We start from the raw sequence: 22,200 nt of genomic DNA on the forward strand, positions 1-22,200 counted from the left end.
CTGTTTTTTAAAGCACTTCCAAACTGCATTATAACGCTGTCATGGTAATTCTGATCACTTACTGTTTGCATGTTCAAAGTGCTGTTCAGATATTAATCCCTAAAATCCATGTTGCATGTCCTCACATGTGACTCACATGCCATTAGCAGCCATCTTAGTTCCTTTCTCTTCATTCCTGCTGAGTTTTAGCACTCCCTCTAGTGTTCCACAGAGCAAACTGACATTTATTGACTAGTTTCACAGTAGTAGCCGTGTTAGTCTGTATCCGCAAAAAGAAAAGGAGTACTTGTGGCACCTTAGAGACTAACAAATTTATTTGAGCATAAGCTTTCGTGAGCTACAGCTCACTTCATCGGATGCATTTGATGAAGTGAGCTGTAGCTCATGAAAGCTTATGCTCAAATAAATTTGCTAGTCTCTAAGGTGCCACAAGTACTCCTTTTCTTTTTATTTATTGACTAGTAGCTCTTCCCTTTAGTAGAACTAACTTTATTGAGCTTCCCCTAGTGGTCTCCTGAAGCACCAAAGCCTTACAGAAAATTTTAAGTGGCTTTTGGGGCTTCTAAGGGGATTTCACTAGCTATGTTACTATACATTGAGAAGAGAACAAAGTGCCTTGCAAACATACATTTTTTAAGCTGTAATGCTGACATTGCAACATTCTGAGTAGCTCTGGACAGTGGAGAGCAGAATTTGATTACTTTTGAACACGGAATGGTGTGGTTTGAATGAAGGACTGGGATCCAGAATCTCCCAAGTTCTAAACTAGTCTCTTTGCACTGACTTCCTGGGTAGCTCAGGGAAAGTCACTTAAGCTTTATGCTTCATTTTCTCCATCTGCAAAATGGGAACAACATCATTCACCTTCCACATAGGAGAGTCATACTGGCGTGTTAACATTTAGAGATTCATGTGCTCTATGTGACAAATGACGTGTTGGTAGCTGATTGTACAATATTCTTTATTTAACCTGCTTATGTTTGAGAGAGATCCACAAGGGGTTGGGGGGCAGGGGGGAAACAGGCTAGTGAAGCCACTACCTAGATTTAACTTAAAGGCAAATCCTTACCGTGCAAGATCTTCATCAAAGGAATCCATTCGGACATTGACCTGGGCCTCCCGGGTAATGGAAAAGGAGGATTTGCCAGTGGCTAAACCATCTCCTCTGGTTCCTGGCTTCTCCCGACTCTCGGAGGCCTTTCTCAGAGGTGGTGATGTACTTTTTTCCTGACTTGCTTTGTAAGCAGTTACTCTAAAATTCTTTTCAGGAACAAACCCCCTGTGACCAGCTTCTGCTCTCTTGGATGCTAGCTTGTCTTCCTTTTTAGATCTTTCAGAATAGGGATCCTCCTCCATTTCCTCAGCTTTCCTTTGCTTCTCCTTTGCAGATGGTAAAAACACTATGCCTTCCCATTTACCTGGCCTATCCTCATCCTGATTTTTGCTGGAAGTTGCTACCACTTTAGACATGAATTTGGGCTCATCATCAAACTCCGAATCCTTTCGGCCCTTTGCCTTGTCTTTCTTATCCTGTTCATCCATCTCCTCTTTGCCATAATGACCTTCCTTGTGGAACTCTGCCATCTTCAGCTTCTCAAAGTCATCTCGAAACTTATAGCGTTTAGGAGACTGGCTACTGCGATAAGGCTTTTCAGGGTCAGTTTTGGAGGTGTACAGGTCTGATTTCATCTTGCCATCTCCTAAACCCAATTCAGAGAAGCCTCCCTTCTCTTTCATTTTTTCCTTTTCAACATTTGTTAGTTTCTGTTCCTTGTCTTTCCCATTCTCAGTCTTCTGTTCTTCCAAATACCTATTTAAAAAACAAACACACACACACACACACACACACACACACACACACACACACACACACATTTAAGCAATTCTCTTATTAAAGTATAGACAAGAGTCTTTAATTCCTTAAATTCAAAGCAAGCAAACAAGTCTTAAAAATTCCAAGACATAAAAACATACAGAAGTCTCTCTCTGGTCCCTGATAAATAAGGTAAAATGTAAAGCTACTCAAATTTTTACTTTAGAAGACATGAATGTGGTCTTAATATATTCAGCAAACATGCTGGAAGATGGGTATGCAAAATGGATGATGTGAGGTTCAAGAGCAAAGTGGAACAGCAAAAGCTCTTCTTGAGCAAATAAAAAGAGAACCAACTTACCTATATTTTCTAAGGAAAATATTAAGGTCTTACCCAATCTGTTTAGTCACTTACAAACCTGGTTCAGAAGAATTAACACATCAAAACTTTCAACTTGGACTGTTCTGCTTTAAACAACACACTGGAAATAAATGCCTCAAAAGCTACGTCACATTTTGGATGCAAGTTTCCTAGGAAAGCTAAACATTTCATATACTGTAAACACAAATAAAAGCAAAAATAAAAAGGTTAATGGGAAAAAGATTTCTTCTCTTGGGAGGACAGACACTTTATTCTAGAACTGGGAATGACAATCCCCCAAACCAATTTAAAGTTTAACACATGCTGGTGAAAGATTATCAGAACATATTTCAATGGGATAGTGGTGGGTTAAGTCTAAAGCACCTCAACACACTATTTTAAAAGTCAAGAGTGGAGCAAGACCTAGTTCTGCTATCATCATCAGAGGTCTTTGATAATTAATAGAACTTGCTCCAAATAATCTTAAATTAACAGACAGAAATGAAAATGATTAACGAGCATTTGAGAACACAACAGTACTTTTCGAGTGAGTAGGTCCTTTAAAATGAAATTAATTACAGAGACACTTGTCAGGGGCTTGGGGCTCCTGACAGGACCATATTAGAAAGATACTCCTATACTGAAGATCTTTTTTTTCCTGATTCCAATCATACATAAAATTTATCCCAATGCATATGCACCGTGGCTCTCACAGTGTTTGTATTGGCTTGTTTCTATTAGGATTAACAGTAAGTTGTGTGTTTAAGTTTTTTAAACAACATTTTTCCCTTTGCAAGCCTATAATATTTGCTGGAGTCCAAGAGCCACAAGCCTACCCACTCTGGGATAGATTTCAAGAGGGAATCAATATTTTGTCTGTTAAACTTGACAGTGCCCAAAAGCAAGCAAACAAGCCTTCTGCAAGTGAAGGTTTTAGATGCATCAGCACCTCTTCCCCCAAAATCAGCAAGTCTGGCATCAGCAGCACCAACCAAATTTTTGATGCTCCAACATCCATTTAAAATTGAGAAATGCCCCAAAGTAAGTAATTAACCATATGTGAACTAGGGAATATACAACCACAAATATATATGTTATATGTAGTGATTCAGGAATGTGACAATTTTTGACTAATAAAAAAAAATAAAATTTCTGGAAAGCTCCTTGAGCACTTAAAAAATTTATAAAAATAACCTTCAAGTTTTAAAGGGAATTCTGAGATATCTATGTCATCTTTACAACACTAACAAAGTTATGATGTTAAGAAAACAAAACGAGAGAACTACTTCTTATAATGTAGAATCAGGCCTACCACTCAATGAGAGTTACACACACCTCCTCAATTCCCCCACCCCAGAGTACCTGGCACGTGAATTGAACACAAAGGAAAAACACACAACTTGCCTCTTTGAGAAGGCTGCCCCACCAGGAACTGCTGCTTCCTCCTTCTGCGAGGCACCATAAATTGAACCGATTGTCGTGGGACTTTTACACACAGGACTCTTCCTCGTTGGGCTCAATCCTGATGAACCATGGTCAAATGGACCCTGATGTGAGCCTGTCTGAAATGAGGCACTGCTTTGTAAAACAGACCCCAGCTGTGAGGGGTTTGACAGAGGAGGACTGGGTTTCTGCAATGGACTTGGCCGAGGAGAACGGCGCCTCACCACAACAGACTGGAGAGGGCTTTTTAGCGCAGGACTGCGCTCTCTTGGGCTAAGCTCAGGCACGGCAGATGCTCTTGACACTGAACCTGTGCTGTAAGTGCTCATGTCTTGCCATGGCTTTGACCCTTCAGACACTTTGACATCTTGAGCAGCTCCTCCCGAAAACAGCGGATCCTTCGAATCATCACCTTGATTATCTCCTGCAGCCTGTGATGCCCGGGTGTCCTTGGAAGAGGATTTTTTTTCCTTTATGGACCTACGCTTGGAAGACTCAACTCGGCTGTGGTTCGAGGAAGACCGGGAAGATGAAGACCTCCTTGACCTATCAGAAGATGACTTATCAGAGTTTCTAGAATGGCTTCTTGATCTTGGTGATGGAGACCTTCTCTTTGGCGATCGAGAGCGGGAACGCCCCCTACGAGGGCTGTAGGCTTGGCGATAATTTTGCCAATTTGACCTGTAATTTCCATAGCCTCCTCGGTTATATTGGCCCCATGGATAAAATCCTCGGTTCCGTCCACGGAAATAATATGGTCTCCTATACCCTCTGTTATGACCTCTGAAATCCCGACTCTGATACACTCTTGGGTGGTTCCTTTCTCTGTTGTGAGACGGAGAATATGATCTTGAACGGGACCTAGAACTAAAAAAGAAAAAACAGTATTTGGAAACCTCTCTCTCTCTCAATGCAGCCTTCTGTTTGAAAAGAGTTTTAAATGTTATTTTACTGGTTTTATGTAGGGGTCAGAGTCCCTTAAGTGATTTTTCCTTTGCTCATGTGAACACTACACCTTTTCTCTCAGTGAACACTGTTGCCCCATCCACATACAATCCCTGGCAGTAATTTCATGACATCTGAACTACAGCTGGACAGGAGATCAACCTCCTTAGAATCACGGCTGAGACCATGATAAGGATACATTTGTTCTGACTGTCCTCTGACTAATGTGACTGGTACCCACCTTCAGAAATCCAAGTGGCATGTCTCTCAAATGTCCAGTCTTCACAGTTCAAAGAGTGCCAAGGCTATCTCTAATCCTTAGTCTCCGGCAGGGTGGGAATGCATTTCTACCCCATAAGGCTAGCGCTGTCTCTTGTAACAAATTGAACTCTTCCTTCTTTGCAGCCCCTAAATATCTCATATGATTTTAATTTAAACAGGATTTTAAGAGGAAAACCCTTTCCTTGCCAGAGAAATTAAATGAACTTCAAAACTTGTAAGTGAAAATGGTAGCACTGAAGAGAAAAACCAAGGACTGACTTCTCTATATTTCTAATCTCAAACCATACATGAATTGCTGCCGTTCTTAATCTTGATCTCCATCAAGTAAAATAAAGACAGAGCATCAAGAAAAGATTGCCGAAGGCATTTAACGTATCCCTAGCCCGATGCCACATGATGGCACTGTTTATCAACACGTCAGCTTGCTTTTCAAGGGGTAGATATAAGCATGCAGGTTATGAGTGGAAGAAGGAAGAGAACGGAATTTAGGACTAAATGGGAGTGTTCATATCTGGGGTTACAGATTTAAAGAACACAACATTTCAGGGATATGCAAGTGCTGATAAGGTGTTTTTCCAATACAATTGGATACCCCTTAGTTTTATCAAGTATTTAAAAAACTGCAGTAGTTGCAGTTTTAAAAGTAGTATCATGGCTCAGGATTAATCAGGTTAATGTACTTTATGAATATTGGACAAGTGCAAAATTGTACTGACAGGGGAGGGTATTAGCAACTATATTCTTGTAAAATATGAAGAAAACTCCAACACTACACAGGGTTAAAAATCCCTGCAGCAAATTTCACTCACTGCTTATGATGATGGATATTTACTGCAAACATTAAAACACTTTTCTTACTGTATTAATAAAGTTCCAGTTATCTAAAGAGTTGACTAACTCTGGCAGTAACAGTATTTAGGTATCTTATCCTGACAGGCATCAGCTTCTACATCTCTCCCCAAAATATTAGTAAACGGTACATAACACTTTGCCACTGAAGTTTCTAAAGCTTAAAGTCAATTCTCACTTTTTAATTGGGTTAAAATGAGATTCTCCTTTCTCCAATTATCAAATACATTAATGTTTAACAGGCAATGGCTTATGTTACAGCTGTAGTAACATCTGGTGTAAATCTGTGTCAATATAAATTGCTTAATCATCTCCTGATAGAATTTGTGCTCCTTTATTCAAAACAAGAAAACAGTGCAACTTACCTTAGATACTTTCTCATTTGAAAACAGTATCAACACAAGAAAGAAGGAAAGACACATGCAGATGCAGACAGTGAAAATGAACTGATTAAGAGAAGTTCTCTGAAAGCACTAAGCAGAATTCACATGCTCCCGTCCCCAGGCGCCTACTGCATTTGTTACCAATTATTAGTGAGGGACCTGTTGCATGCTGCTTCCAAAATCCATTGTGTCATTTTATTGAGGCATGGAACATGAAAATCTCACTCCAAAATCTGCAGAGACTGTTCACAAGAAATCATTTAAAAAGGATGCAGTATGCAAAATACAATATACATGTGCCAGCAGTGATAATTATTTTTGAAGTCTTTTGGACTGCATGGCTAGACAGTTAATTTAATAATCATTGTTCTCAAGTTCTGGCAATTCCACTCTTTTTACAATGGTCAAAAATGAAAAGAAACAGTAACATATTTCACCCTACAAACAAAAGTTAAGTACACAAGACTAACCAGAAGCAAACATGCAGAAAGAGCACAGAATACAAGTCAAACCACCAAGGAACATGGAAAGCAAAATGATGTCCCCAATTTTTTTTTTCTGAAACACAGAATAATTTTCTAGTCTCTCCTCGCTAAGATATTGCACTATACCTACCTCAGTGAGTATGTGAAAGCCTTGCAATAAGATGACTTGTCTATATTAACCCTCTCCATTCCAATTCTCTTTTAACAATTTATTAACACCCCCCAAGTTGTTTCAGCAGCAACACAAGACAAGAGAGATTTGCCCTGTTCGATTTAATGCATCTGGATTTCCATTTATCATAGTTACTTCGATGCTGGCCAGATCCTCCAAACCTATACTGCACACCCTTTCTAATACTTCAGCTTCCCTGCAAAAGAACTCAGTTCCACTTGAGTCTCCATCTCTGCTTTGGTTTTGTCCTGGCCTTCTCCTCTTTTCGACTGTATTTTTATTATGTTTCTGCATCTTAAAAAATCCCTTTTAATAATTAACAGTTGCATATGTTTACAAGCCTAGCAATGTTCAGAATCTTAACGATGCATTTAAGATTCAAGAAAAAGCAGATGAACATCATAACATATAGCCCAACTGGAATAGAGGGGTCTTTTGTTTTGTTTTTTTAAGTGAAGATCATTACCAAATGGTGGTGGCCTTGCAAGATATAAAAGCCTTAGCTAGTCACATAGGATATTGGGTGATGGAAATCCATGCTTTCTTTTTATTTAGTCTTAAATTGGTCCAGTCAGAAGTAATTCAGAGATGCAGCAACTATCATGCACACTGAGGATTTCTCACCATAGATCTCAGCAGTGAGATTAACTAATTTACATGATCTGCCCATAGTTACCATTGCAAAATTCTATTATTGACTCCCCTCATGCTGGAACATCTCCCCACCCACCCACACACACCCTTTCCCATCAGAGGCTTAGACTGACACTCTGGAAGAGACCCTCCTGAACTCAACTCTAAGAAATCATGACTCTTCCGAAAGACCTTTTTTAAAGCTGTTATCAATAAAGTGGGGGGGGGGAGAGGAGGGGGGAGACAGAGAAGAAGAGAACAGTGAAACTAACAAATAAAAAGGAGCATGTTTTGCTGTGGAATCTCTCAGTTGTCTTTCCCATTTGTCAGTTCTGACAAGAAATGATGCCAAAAATGGCAACCCTCTCTGATTTCAGCTCCTTAAATCATTGAAGTGAATAATTTACAAAAAAATTGATCAAGAACAACTTAGGTCTGTTAAGAGGTTTAAAATGAAGCCTTAAGTACAGATGTTATCTACTGCATAACAAAATAAAATGCATCCTTTCCTCCATTTAGTCTGGGTCAACATTCCTTCACTAACCTCACAGTATTCTGAGGAACTATATCTATTATATAAGAAACAGACAGGAATGTTACATTAAAATGACCAGCAATTACTAAAGAGTGCAGAAGAATGCAAGACACGCCTGTTGTAGGACACACTATCAATAGCATATTGAAAGACAGAACAGAGAGCAAACAAAATCAGTAACCCAAGACACAGAACACTTAAACTACTCTAGAATCTAACAAAAGGGTTTTCACAGGAGGGCTTGTTAGTACAGCCACCAGCTGAGCAGGACAGAGGGAGAAGAAAAACTCTTTGAAATCAAAGGGTGCAATCAAGCCACATGCATTACCTGAGCCTGCGTTTTCTTGATCGCGAGACAGAACGGGAGCGTGAACGGGATTTGGAGAAGGATCGGGAGCGTGATCTCGATCCAGATCTTGAACGAGACGAGCGGGATCCAGATTTTGATTTGTTAGTTTTCGACATCTTTGAAAGCTCCTTTCAGTTACACCTGGTTGATATATGGGGGAAGGAAAATAAAAAACAAAGTCAATGAATAGTTCTAACTGCTTGGTTAGCAGTTAGTTCTCTCTCTGGCAGTTTTGATAGTTCCAGAGACTCATACAGTTGCTGCTGAATCATGAAACCTTTTAATTCCTCTTTGCAAAAAGAAAAACTCTGGAGTGCAAATTTTTTTAAAAAAGGAGCAATGTAGCACAGAAACAGGAAGCAGAAGGAGGCCTCTGCTTTTTCAAGCATCCTTTTGCTCCAGATAAGTGAGTTAATTTCACCCGTCACTACCAATAATTCTGGTGTCTGTTTAAAAAAAAAAAGAAGCAAAATAGCTAAGGTTTTCCATAAAGCTTTCTTCTGCTTTACATTTTCGAAAGGAAAAGAAGAGTAAGATGCCATCAGTAAAATAATCATCCTCCACGATATCCTAATTTCACTCCTTTACATAGCTGCTGGAAATAGCCTACCTTGCTTGTCACCATGAAAGGTTTTCCTCCCTCCCCCCCTGCTGCTGGTGATGGCTCATCTTAAGTGATCACTCTCCTTACAGTGTGTATGATAAAACCCATTGTTTCACGTTCTCTGTGTGTGTATATAAATCTCCCCTCTGTATTTTCCACCAAATGCATCTGATGAAGTGAGCTGTAGCTCACGAAAGCTTATGCTCAAATAAATTTGTTAGTCTCTAAGGTGCCACAAGTACTCCTTTTCTTTTTGCGAATACAGACTAACACGGCTGCTACTCTGAAACCTGTCATTATGCAAGGCACTGAATTTAGCCGTATAGAGTGGAAATCTGTCAACTTCATGAAAAAACTCGCACAGATACAGACAGACATCATCTTCCTCTCCAAATGCAAACAGATGGACATCATACCAAAAGGACTGAAGGTAAAAAATCCATTACAATCTACATACCACACAGACTATGCTGACAGCTTGTGCCACACACTCTCAAAGAAACTACGGAACCACCTGATCAACATCCTCTACAGCAAACAGGGAAAGATTAAGAATGAGCTCTCAAAACTGGATACTCTCATAAAGAACCAACCTTCCACACAAACTTCCTCGTGACTGGACTTTACAAAAACTAGACAAGCCATTTACAACACACACTTTGCTTCTCTACAAAAGAAAAAGGACACTAAGCTATCTAAACTACTACATGCCACAAGGGGCCACAACAGTGGTTCCCGTAACCTACCCAGCAAATATTGTTAATCTATCCAACTATACTCTTAACCCAGCAGAAGAATCTGTCCTATCTCGGGGCCTCTCCTTTTGCCCCTCCACCCCCACGAACATGATACAGTTCTGTGGTGACCTAGAATCCTATTTTCGACGTCTCCGACTCAAGGAATATTTCCAACACACCTCTGAACAACATACTAACCCACAGAGACCTTCCTACCAACACTACAAAAAGAAGGATTCTGGGTGGACTCCTCCTGAAGGTCAAAACAACAGACTGGACTTCTACATAGACTGCTTCCGCCGACGTGCACGAGCTGAAATTGTGGAAAAGCAGCATCACTTGCCCCATAACCTCAGCCGTGCAGAACACAATGCCATCCACAGCCTCAGAAACAACTCTGACATCATAATCATAAAGGCTGACAAAGGAGGTGCTGTCATCATCATGAATAGGTCGGAATATGAACAAGAGGCTACTAGGCAGCTCTCCAGCACCACTTTCTACAAGCCATTACCCTCTGATCCCACTGAGAGTTACCAAAAGAAACTGCAGCATTTGCTCAAGAAACTCCCTGAAAAAGCAAAAGAACAAATCCACACAGACACACCCCTAGAACCCCAACCTGGGATATTCTATCTGCTACCCTAGATCCATAAACCTGGAAATCCTGGACGCCCCATCTTCTCAGGCATTGGCACCCTGACAGCAGGACTGTCTGGCTATGTAGACTCCCTCCTCAGGCCCTACGTTACCAGCACTCCCAGCTATCTTCGAGACACCACTGACTTCCTGAGGAAACTACAGTCCATTGGTGATCTTCCTAAAAACACCATCCTGGCCACTATGGATGTAGAAGCCTCTACACCAACATTCCACACAAAGATGGACTACAAGCTGTCAGGAACAGTATCCCCGATAATGTCACGGCTAACCTGGTGGCTGAATTTTGTGACTTTGTCCTCACCCATAACTATTTCACATTTGGGGACAATGTATACCTTCAAATCAGCGGCACTGCGATGGGTACCCGCATGGCCCCACAGTATGCCAACATTTTTATGGCTGACTTAGAACAACGCTTCCTCAGCTCTCGTCCCCTAATGCCTCTATTCTACTTGCGCTACATTGATGACATCTTCATCATCTGGACCCATGGAAAAGAAGCTCTTGAGGAATTCCACCATGATTTCAACAATTTCCATCCCACCATCAACCTCAGCCTGGACCAGTCCACACAAGAGATCCACTTCCTGGACACTACGGTGCTAATAAGTGATGGTCACAAACACCACCCTATATCGGAAACCTATTGACCGCTATTCCTACCTACACGCCTCTAGCTTTCATCCAGATCATACCACACGATCCATTGTCTACAGCCAAGCTCTACGATATAACCGCATTTGCTCCAACCCCTCAGACAGAGACAAACACCTACAAGATCTCTATCATGCATTCCTACAACTACAATACCCACCTGCTGAAGTGAAGAAACAGATTGACAGAGCCAGAAGAGTACCCAAAAGTCACCTACAACAGGACAGGCCCAACAAAGAAAATAACAGAACGCCACTAGCCATCCCCTTCAGCTCCCAACTAAAACCTCTCCAACGCATCATCAAGGATCTACAACCCATCCTGAAGGACGAGCCATCACTCTCACAGATCTTGGGAGACAGGCCAGTCCTTGCTTACAGACAGCCCCCCAACCTGAAGCAAATACTCACCAGCAACCACACACCACACAAGAGAACCACTAACCCAGGAACCTATCCTTGCAACAAAGCCCGTTGCCAACTCTGTCCACATATCTATTCAGGGGACGCCATCATAGGGCCTAATCACATCAGCCACACTATCAGAGGCTCGTTCACCTGCGCATCTACCAATGTGATATATGCCATCATGTGCCAGCAATGCCCCTCTGCCATGTACATTGGCCAAACTGGACAGTCTCTACGTAAAAGAATGAATGGACATAGATCAGACGTCAAGAATTATAACATTCAAAAACCAATTGGAGAACACTTCAATCTCTCTGGTCACTCCATTACAGACCTTAGGGTGGCTATTCTTCAACAAAAAAACTTCAAAAACAGACTCCAACGAGAGACTGAGGAATTGGAATTAATTTGCAAACTGGATACAATTAACTTAGGCTTGAATAGAGACTGGGAATGGATGAGTCATTACACAAAGTAAAACTATTTCCCCATGTTATTTCTCCCCCCCACCCCACACCCACCCCCCCACTGTTCCTCAGATGTTCTTGTTAACTGCTGGAAATAGCCTACCTTGCTTGTCACCATGAAAGGTTTTCCTCCCTCCCCCCCTGCTGCTGGTGATGGTTCATCTTAAGTGATCTGATCACTCTCCTTACAGTGTGTATGATAAAACCCATTGTTTCATGTTCTCTGTGTGTGTATATACACATCTCCCCTCTGTATTTTCCACCAAATGCATCCGATGAAGTGAGCTATAGCTCACGAAAGCTTATGCTCAAATAAATTTGTTAGTTTCTAAGGTGCCACAAGTACTCCACTCCTTTACATGTAGATCTATTCAACCATGAAGTGAAGTTTGGACATCTTACAAACCCCACTGCTCCAAGTGTGGTTCATGCAGTTCTACAATCAGTTACAAGAGTACAACACTCACTGATGAATCGTGCTGCAGTTCTTCTCAGTATTCATCCAGTGTTTCAAGTACTGACAATGAAGAAGACTATCCCAAAGCATTAAAGGACTTGAGAGAACCATTAGATTATACAGACACTTTATTAAAAAAAGTGAATTTACCTGTGCTAATTTCAAGAATATACCCAAGAAAAGCCAGACCAACCTCTTTGAAAGAGACCTTAATGCCTACACAATTGTTTAATTTATACCACTACCCAATCCCTAGCAGACATACAACTCTTGAGGAAGGAACCAATAATGAAGAGCCATTGGAAAACCACATGTTGATGTAAAATTTGTTGGGTAGTCTTGCTGTGGTTTTCCAATGGCTCTTCATTATTGGGTCCTTCCTCAAGAGTTACCTATATTTTAGCCAACAGATATAAAACTTCTTAGATCAGAAGAGTAATTTCAGGAAATTTATTAAAAATTTGGAACAAATAAACCAAGTAAAATTCAGATGTGATATTTTGTATTTAAAACTGATGAACTATTCTTCTTTATTAGTATCTAATTAAACCACAAAGTCTTGGTACGCATTTTTCAGGGCCCAGATATAGATCTTAAGAAGTCTAATCATGCAGGTTATAAATACCCTCCCTTGCGTACTCCTTTCCAAAAAGTACTAGAAATAATTACAGCATACCACAGTCAGGGTCACAAAAGCTCTACTGCCATTTCTACCTAATAGCTCCAAAGCAGCAGCAGTAAGTCTCATTCCTCACTTTGTCCAGCGATAAAGCAAATCTTTAGAACTCAAATTCTATAGTGCTGTAAAGAATCCACCAACTTTCAACTGCTACTGGCTTCAACAAACTTTCCCACTCAAAGTGAAAATGCTCCAGCCTCTCAGTTACTGCAGGAAAGGAAGAAAGTGCTGTTCCTCAGCGTAAACTCTCTTTATTCATTCCAAGATAGCACTTACTGGGGTGAAACAAGGGTTAAATGCTAATGTATTTCGATTTCTAAGGGGTCTTCACTGGCAGCGCTTTAACGTGGCTTGTGTAGCTGCAGCATAGCGTTGGGACAGAGGTCTCCTAGCACCCTTTTAAAAAAAAACAAAAAACAAAAAAACACAACAACAACAAAAAAACCCAAACAAACAACCCACCACCTCCACGAGAGGAATAGCTCCCAGCGCTGGTGCACTGTCTACACTGGCACTTTACAGCGCTGAAACTTGCAGCATTCGGGGGGGGGGGGGGGGGTTCCACACCCCTGAGCGAACAAGTTCCAGCGCTGTAAAGTGCCAGTGTAGACAGGCCCTAAGTATTCTACATTAGTGCTTGGCATAAAGCAATTAAGGTTTACCTCCAAATGACAGAGCAAAACTGAAAAGAACAAATGCTCCCAGTTTTAGCAAGGAAGCAAGATGGTATTCAATTCATCAAGCCCTGAACTTCACTGGGGTAATAGAACCAGCACCAAATTATTTAGCATGTAACATGACATTGATTCTCAACTGGAGGAATGCAGACCCCATTAAGAAGCAGAACTTTAATGGAAGCACAACTGGAAAAAGGTACCAAAATGGGATGTGTAATGCAACTTCTGCCTGAAACGTGAGCAGAAATTTTGGATCCGTTTCAACACAAACTCCTGCCTCTTCAGTTTTCCTCAATTCTTTTCCCACTAGCCTTCCACACCCTACTTTAGAATTCTGATGTATTAAGAGGTTTTAGAGCAGGAGCCTAAGAGAACAAACAAGCAAGAAACAACCAGTCAGGTTTCTGGGGAAACACTGGAAAATATTTGCATTCATAAAACAAGTCTGACAACATTCTCTCCATGATATATTGTTTGCCACTCAAACAAATCCATATCAGGAAATTCCCTACATCAGGAATCAGCTGTCATCCCCCCCCCCCCCCAGCAACTTAAAACATTAAGATTTGGATACAGACGGCAGCAAAGAAAACACAAGCGCCGTTTGATCACTCATGCAGTTTCCTTATTATAAATGTGAAACTGGTGCACGTAGAAGCTAATGAGAGTACAGTGGCAAAATATATGTATTCATTATACATTCCTTATGATAGTGCTGATTCTTCATTTGAAATGGGTGTGTGTGTTTGGATGTTTTGGAACATGTCACTTAGAATTCATAAAATAAGAATAAGGCTGCAGAAGAATTAAACATTAAAACAATAAAAAAACCACTCTATACACCTACATGCATATCTGGACGATATGCACCTTCCAGATTAAGGTGTTTTATTTACATCTTTTCCACAGGCTTAGCAGGAAGAATCCCCAGTTTTACCAACTGGAAAAATGAGATATCTTTTATAATCCTGCATTTTGTGTCAATCACAATACAGTGAGACACACCCACACATGCTTTAGACATCTGGCAATCTGAGACAGTGAGGCAGGACTCCTCCATGTTAACTAATTCTTACATGAAATTTAGGATGCAAAGCCCTTTACAGCAAAAAGAGGGGCAGCTTCTGAGACTGTCACTGGTATTTTAAGGAAACATGACCTTAATTTAAATCAGAGTATTAGAAAGATGATTTGCTACTAACTTTCCCTTTATTTTAGACCCTGATCTATTATACTCACTTCTTCAAAATGCCATAGGCAGGTCGGTTTCAGACACTAGGTAATGTGAATTATGGTTGTTGTTTTTTTTTTTGTTTTTGTTTTTGTTTTTTAAACTACCTGGTTGTATTCTGTAGTCCCCAATCAGTTACAAAACCCTCTACCATTAAGCCTGCACTGCTTCCATAAAAGGTGACCTGCCTACACACAGACACACAAAATTGTTCTCTTTGTTTCTTTAGGATACATAACCTAAAGCTTATTGTAAAATACATATTCTGCTTTTTTTTTAAAATTATTATTAAACATTAGTAATTCAGGTCTTGCCTATTCAAGGGAATGAACTGCTATGTGAGTGGCAGGCAGGCTCGGTGCCGACGTTCTTGTCAGCACCGGGGTAGACCACGCTGTCCATAACGGGTCTATTTTTGGTGCCGAAGCGACAAGTGCCAAGGAGATCTTCCCTGCATGGGAAGTCAGGTCCCTGCCTCTGTGCTCTGTGAGAGCCATGACTGAGGTGGTGGAACGGTCCGAGGCGCCTGCCTTCGGTGCTGACAGCACTGAGGGTAAGGGTCTCGCAGGAGACCCTTCACCCTTGTGAAAGTCTCTGCTTAGAGACAGTTGGGCTTCTTGCCTCTCTGCCTGAGAGGGTGAAACCATGCTCCCAATTGATTCGGACCTGGCCAGGGAGAGGGTTTGACAGTGCCTGTCTCCAGAGGCGGCTGCAGAGATTTCTGCTTGAAAAGCATTTTCAGCCACAGGTCCCTGTCACGACGAGCCCTGGTTTTGAGACTCGTGCAATGGACACACTTAGCAGGGACGTGTGTCTCGCCGTGGCACTTCACATAATGTGAGTGTCCATTGGACCTTGGCATAGAGTCCTGACAGGAAGCACCATTTCTTAAATCCTGAAGCCCCTGGCATTATTGAACTTGGAGTGCAGGGGGAGAGTGTCTCCACAGAAGACAAGCTTGAGGAAAAAAAAGGGGTTTCTGTTTGTTTTTTAAACTAAGTAACTATTCTAAGGGAAGGGAAACAACTAGGATGTTACTAACTCACTCTTTCTATATTCTTCATAATTGTTTCCTTCAGAGACCAGGGAAGAGGATCAGCACTGCCCCGAGTCCCGTCTTCAGCCGAGGATGGTTGAGAAGGAACTGAGGGGGGGCGCAGGATGTGCGCGCTCAGGCAGACTAACGAGATCACGAGACAGCAGCTGAGCATGTGCGTCCCGACCAGGCACTGCTACCGAAGATCTTCGATCAATGGCGCTGGGATGCACAGTCACCTGAAATGGAGCGCTCACAGGGACAGCACTCGAAGAATCCAGATTTCTTGACTTCTGTTATCTTAGATTCTTTTTGTGACTACTCGATCTGTTCTCCTAATTTCCTCTGCCTAGGGGAGATTACATAATTCAATCGACTGCTGTAAATATTAGTGCCAAATTCTATCTTCTGATATCTGCAATTCAGACCCCCTGGTTCCAATGGGAAATGCATGTGCATATTCCAGGGCAAAAAACGGCTCGAAGTTTGCAAAATGTGTTGTAACCGCTTACTGCCGACTTAAAAAATTCTTTACATTGCATCTTCATTTGTCTAGAGTAACAGCAGGGATACAACACACTACATTTATAACTAGAAAGATTTTGCATTTTGAAAAAGGAGTTTTTCCCTTCCTGACATGTCCATCTGAAACAGAGTCAGCTTTAAACAATAAGCTTTTCTGTCCATTTTGGAAAGTGACAGATGCAGACTTAAATCCAGATTCCTCATCTGGCACATCTAGAAATATACATACCAGAAAAGTACTGACAGACTGGTTGGGATACAGGGATGGAAAATACTGGAAAAGTAAATAGAGATACAAGGAACAGATTATAGGATCAATTTCCTCAAGCAAAACCTCTCATGGACAGTAGCAGCTGTCTCTGTAATTTCAATATAAAAAGTAATGTAATCACTTGGAATTTCTTTATAAGTGTTACCAGTAACATTTTAAGATGATCTCTTTCTAAACTCTGTGTTGGCCCATAGATATTCAAGCTGGATCTCAGGACAGGCTGGCATCACCTGCTTACTTCATTTATGGTAAAAACATATGGAAATAATCGTAGCGTAACCTGATCTTGTCAGAGGAAAAGCTCCCTACCATGCTCCATTAATTGCTTTAGCTATAAAATATGAAAGCACAACATGCCAATCCTTAATTACAATAATGGATCATTGTATTACTTAAAATGTATGCATGCAGTCTCTTCTACAAATGTATTTAGTCAGCTGCCACCATTAAATTATATATGTTTACATTTGTGAAGAAATGTTTGTCCCTCAAATCATATGTTAAAATATTACCCAACTAGAAAAAATAAAACCGCCATGTTATTTAATATTCAGTTTTAATGCCCAATGCCCTATATCAGTAACATACAAAACCTAGCTCTAAACCCTCATGAATTTGGGACATGAAAATGTGTGTTTTGGAAGACAGTAAAAATTACATCACTACACAACTAAATTATGTTGACTCAGTAAGATTAAAACTGCCATCCAAAACATTACCTAAAAAAATTCAAATACCTGCCTCCCAAGGTCATCAAATAGACATCTTAATTGAAAGTACATCCATTAATGCGTAAGGAGTCACTCTCTTTGTTATACTGCTCTACTGTGATATGTTGCCAGTGCTCATGGTATTCAGTAATAGGTTTTCATTGATGAAAACCATCTGAAAAGTTTTATAAATCCGTATTCCTTGGCCTGTGTTTAACTTTTTTTTAAATAAGTTTCACATCCACATTTATTTTCAGTAATTTTCTTCATAACCATCTGAACTAGCAATGTTTCATATAACTGAGTATGAGCAATTTATCAATACATCCTTAGAACAAGACAAGCCACACCCTAGAAGTAGACTATTACTGCATCATACTTAAACAGGGTCGTTAAGCTGTAGCTCACGAAAGCTTATGCGCAAATAAATTTGTTATTCTCTAAGGTGCCACAAGTACTCCTTTTCTTTTTGCGAATACAGACTAACACAGCTGCTACTCTAATACCAAAGTACTTACTAATCAGTACTTGGTTGCAGTTTAAAATACAACAGCACACTGATGTACAATCCAAAGGCTCTTTCAGACATGGTGTTTATGCAGAAAATATTAAAATGAATAGGAATGGTGAGGAAAAAAGAAATCAGAGGTTCTTAACCCCAAAACTAAAATTCTGAAAGAAAAACCTCTTGTTATGTGCCTTATAGCAAATGTTAAGCAGTTTAAAGATGTTCTGTTACAAATTATGTTTTGAAAACATTTTACTCAGTGCTGTAAACAAACATAAAACTAGACTGAAAAGTATTTTGCCAGGGCTAAAAAAAATACCCAAAAGCTATTAACAAAAGGACAACCATTACATGCCATTAAGCATGCAAGAACTGAACCTTCTACAAAAATATCCAAATAATTAAGTCTCCTTCCCATCTATCATTAGCAGCCAGTTAAATATTCATTAGAGCTGCTGCAAGAAAAATTCACAATTTGCAGAATTGGCTTTTGTGTCTTTGAACCTACTTTGGCTTTGAAAACTCGCAATACAAAAACAAAGCCCTGGTGAAAGAATCTGTTTATAGTCTTGGGACTCCCTGAAAAATCTGCTCTTCTTAGGCAAATGGAACAAAGATTAATAGCAGCTTTGGGATGTAACTGAGTTCTTTCTTTTTGCACTAGGGTGGCAAAGGACAATAACACCGTGACTTTACAGCATATACAGACTGATGCTATTAGGCAATCGCCTCTTTCTGGAAGGACTAACAAGTTATGATCTGGTTGCAGAGTGGTAGCTGTGTTAGTCTGTATCAGCAAAAAGAACGAGGAGTACTTGTGGCACCCTAGAGACTAACAAATTTATTTGGGCATAAGCTTTTGTGGGCTAAAACCCACTTCATTAGATGCATGCAGTGGAAAATACAGTAGGAAGACACAACACACACACAAAACATGAAAAAATGGGTGTTTATTTTTATAGTTCAATGGCTCTAAATTTTTCAGATCAGAAAACAAGCATGGAGAGTGTCTTTTTTTCAAACTGATTATTCAACTGGGTGTTTAAAAAACAAATATTTAGTCATAATTTGTTCAGTCTTATTTTTCATTATACCACGGGGAGAAGAACGTACATTGCAGCAAAGTAACATGTGAGATACGACTATATATATTTTAACGTGCGAGATCACAAGTTGTCCTTGTAGTACAAGAAATTAAGATGCTTAAAAACTACCATCTAAATACCTAAAAATTGTGAGAAAAGATGTTATGACATAAAACAGTGCATTTAAAACTTTTGTGCATAGGAAACTGATTTATAAACTGGGCTCCTCAGTAATACACCTTAAATGTGTGCACTATATTACTACTTCTGGGCAGTGGGAAAAAGGCAAATAGTTTAAAGTTAAGAGTAATGTTAACTGAATATGGAAAATTGGTCAAGTTAACACAAGGTTCAGTAACCTTTTTGTGGATCTGGTTAAAATACTAAAACTTGCTGTATGAGACCAGAAAGAAAAAAAGGAACTACATAGCTAAAACCTTATTTTTTCTTCAACTGCTATTTATATAAGCTAAATACTTCTATTTTTAATCAGCAGAGAAGAAATAGTTCTATCTGCTGCTTGTGTCCATTTTAAGTGAATTCCAGTGGATTGACTTGAAATGTATTCATTTCCAGTTGCTTTCTCTGAGTCCAAAGTATGTGGGATACTCCATCAACCACGGTCACCAACACCTTTTTCAGGAACAGCATGATGGCAGTCACAGAATCAGCACTATAGAAAGTGGGTCACGCCCAAGAACAACAGATGAAGTTACCAAGAGAGAAAAGTTACTTTATTTTTTTCATTTTAAAAATGACATGCTCTGCCTCCCCCTTCCAAGAAAAACTGGTAATGGCAAATCTATTGACAATAGTTATAATATTCCATACTGTAAGGCATATGGAAATATGTTTTCTACTCTGGATTCTGAAAAATACAGCAGTAACAGATCACAGATGAGAAGCATTATCAGCAAAGTAGGAAAGCCCCAAATGACAGCCACTTTTCAATGACAGAATACTTGTGAAAGGACAGTTTTTACATAAAAATTAAAAGAAAAAAATCTTTATAAAATAATTACTTTGAGACACTGGCAGCTTTTCAAATGGCCATTAGCCAAATGTGGACCAAAGATTAAAGGGCCAAACTCAAAATACAGTGGAAATGAAGGATGTAAGTAAAATATAATAATGGAAGGAATTAAACAGTCACAGGCTTAAAAAGATATTAAAGGCCACAAAAGATGGTCCATGTTGCACCTTGAACAATTAAAACTTTAGTGGTGTTCATATAACAAAACTAAGAAGCTATGGCCTGGTCTGCACTAAAAAGTTAGGTTGACCCACATCGTTCAGGGATGTGAACAATCAATACCCAAGTGGCTTAGTTAAACCAACCTAACTCCTGGTGTAAAGAGCACGATAGGTTGATGGAAGAATTCTTCCTCCGACCTAGCCACTGCCTCTTGGGGAAGTGGAGTACCTATGTTGATGGAAAAAGCCCTCCCATTGGCTTAGGTAGCACCTACACCACTGTAGCATTTCAAGCACAGACAAGCCATGAGTTCTCCAAAGAGGTTACCCTACTTATGGGTCATTTTTAGCAACCTCAGGACTGTTTTCCATTAACTTACAGTACAGTATTTCCAAGAACTATAATTAAGTGTATAAATATCTGTAAAATATATTTATAAAATATTTTATAGTAGTAGGAATATTTCAATGAAATTAACTGTTGAAGAGGATTAGCACCAGTAGAATGCAAGGCCTTTACAAAAGCTCTCATCCCAATAGTCAATACTGCAATAATTTCAGAAAGTCTCAAGTAATATATGCCACTTCTACAGAGTAAATGAAACAGTTAAAAACTGATCAGAACACACGTGAAAATGGCTGGTAACATAACTGTCTCAAGTGCAAGCATACTGCACTATGCAATAAAGGAACTGACAACTAGCCAAAGAAAGAGCTTACCATTCAGACTCAGAAAACTGACATTCTATAAGAGATTTTCCCCCAATCTCTCTTGGAGGCAACACCTGATGTGTCCAATTTCTGCATTTTAGATATTTATCATATCAGCCCGGTAACACCGTAATTACATTTTTACAATCCCATAACAATGGAAAATTTAAACAAAAACACACTCCCAGTGTATCCACTATTAAAATTATAATCAACTCAATATATCTGTTACACTATTTTAAAAACTGTGCCATGAATACATTTTGTGTCCTAGCCATGATGAATTTATTGCCTTCCACAAAAGTGGAAGTTATGCAATAGTTCAAATTGTAATCTGACGGTTAAAGCTGGGTCTCTGAAGAAAACTGCATCCTCCAGATGTATTTTATAGGATACCTTCTTAATGTCAGAATAGTTGCAAAGACAAGGTGTTTTATCATCTGATATCATTTCACTAATTTAATACAAAATGTGCAAGTTGGACGTGCCCTCCATAGACATTATCTAAGATGCAATGAGGCAGAGATTCCTGAACATTTACAATGCAAGTGACAAAATATTAACATGGAAGCTCAACTGCAAGCATGAAGGTAGAAAGCAGGAAGAAATTCATTTCAAGTTGATGTCTGAGGGCCCTATAGAAAAGCCAGAAGAATAGAAGGGCTGATACTCCCTCTACTTGTGAAATTCTCTTTAAGGTTTTACATGCTGGAGTGGGATGGAAGAATAGTAATTTCTGGCATCCCTTTTTCTGGATTATATTAGCTGCAATAAGCACCCTTAAAGTCCAGGGTTCACTTCAAAGCAATTGCTAAAATTCACTCCAACATCCACTCTCACATACATGCAGATTGTTCCAATTGGGTTAAATTACTTTGTAGTCTATTTTGACTCAGTAAACAAAGCTTACAGAAGTAAAAAGAAAAGTTTGACAAATTACTCCAAGCCTCTACCTAGAATGGTCCTTGAAGAATAAGGATAATACTCTGCACTTCTTAACACTATACATTTTCAAAGCTCTTTCCGTTAATAAGGACTTGAATCTATTTTTCTTTCTCCTCCATTTTTAAAATTCACTTTAAATTTTAATATCTACAACAAGGGTAATAAATAGGCAACTGTGGGTCAAATGTGGACCACCAGATTTTCAAAGAATCCCCAAATCTTTTTATTTAGTATTATGTTTTAAAATTATTTTCTCTGGAGTCTGAACCTTGACTATACCTTGACCAAAAAATTTGGATCTTGACAAAAAATAATTGACTACCCCAATCTACAACATGCTAGACTCACACACGAGGGAGCCAGCCTTAATGAAGTCCTGGTAACAAAGA

General features: G+C 39.7%; 1 protein-coding gene across 10 annotated transcripts in view; it reads right to left on the reverse strand.

Moving 5' to 3' along the window:
* Positions 1-22,200, reverse strand: part of THRAP3 (thyroid hormone receptor associated protein 3) — an 81,438-nt gene that overhangs the window by 14,280 nt on the left and 44,958 nt on the right. For all 10 annotated transcript variants that reach the window (XM_043505886.1, XM_038377316.2, XM_038377329.1 and 7 more), the window contains 3 exons: positions 8,230-8,391; positions 3,579-4,484; positions 1,070-1,810 (listed from right to left, as the gene is read on the reverse strand). In XM_043505886.1, coding sequence (XP_043361821.1) covers positions 1,070-1,810; positions 3,579-4,484; positions 8,230-8,366 — 1,784 coding nt within the window. In that variant the 5' untranslated portion in view covers positions 8,367-8,391. The remainder of the gene's footprint in view (positions 1-1,069; positions 1,811-3,578; positions 4,485-8,229; positions 8,392-22,200) is intronic.

This window comes from Dermochelys coriacea, chromosome 19 (assembly GCF_009764565.3).
Source record: "Dermochelys coriacea isolate rDerCor1 chromosome 19, rDerCor1.pri.v4, whole genome shotgun sequence".
NCBI lineage: Eukaryota > Metazoa > Chordata > Testudines > Dermochelyidae > Dermochelys > Dermochelys coriacea.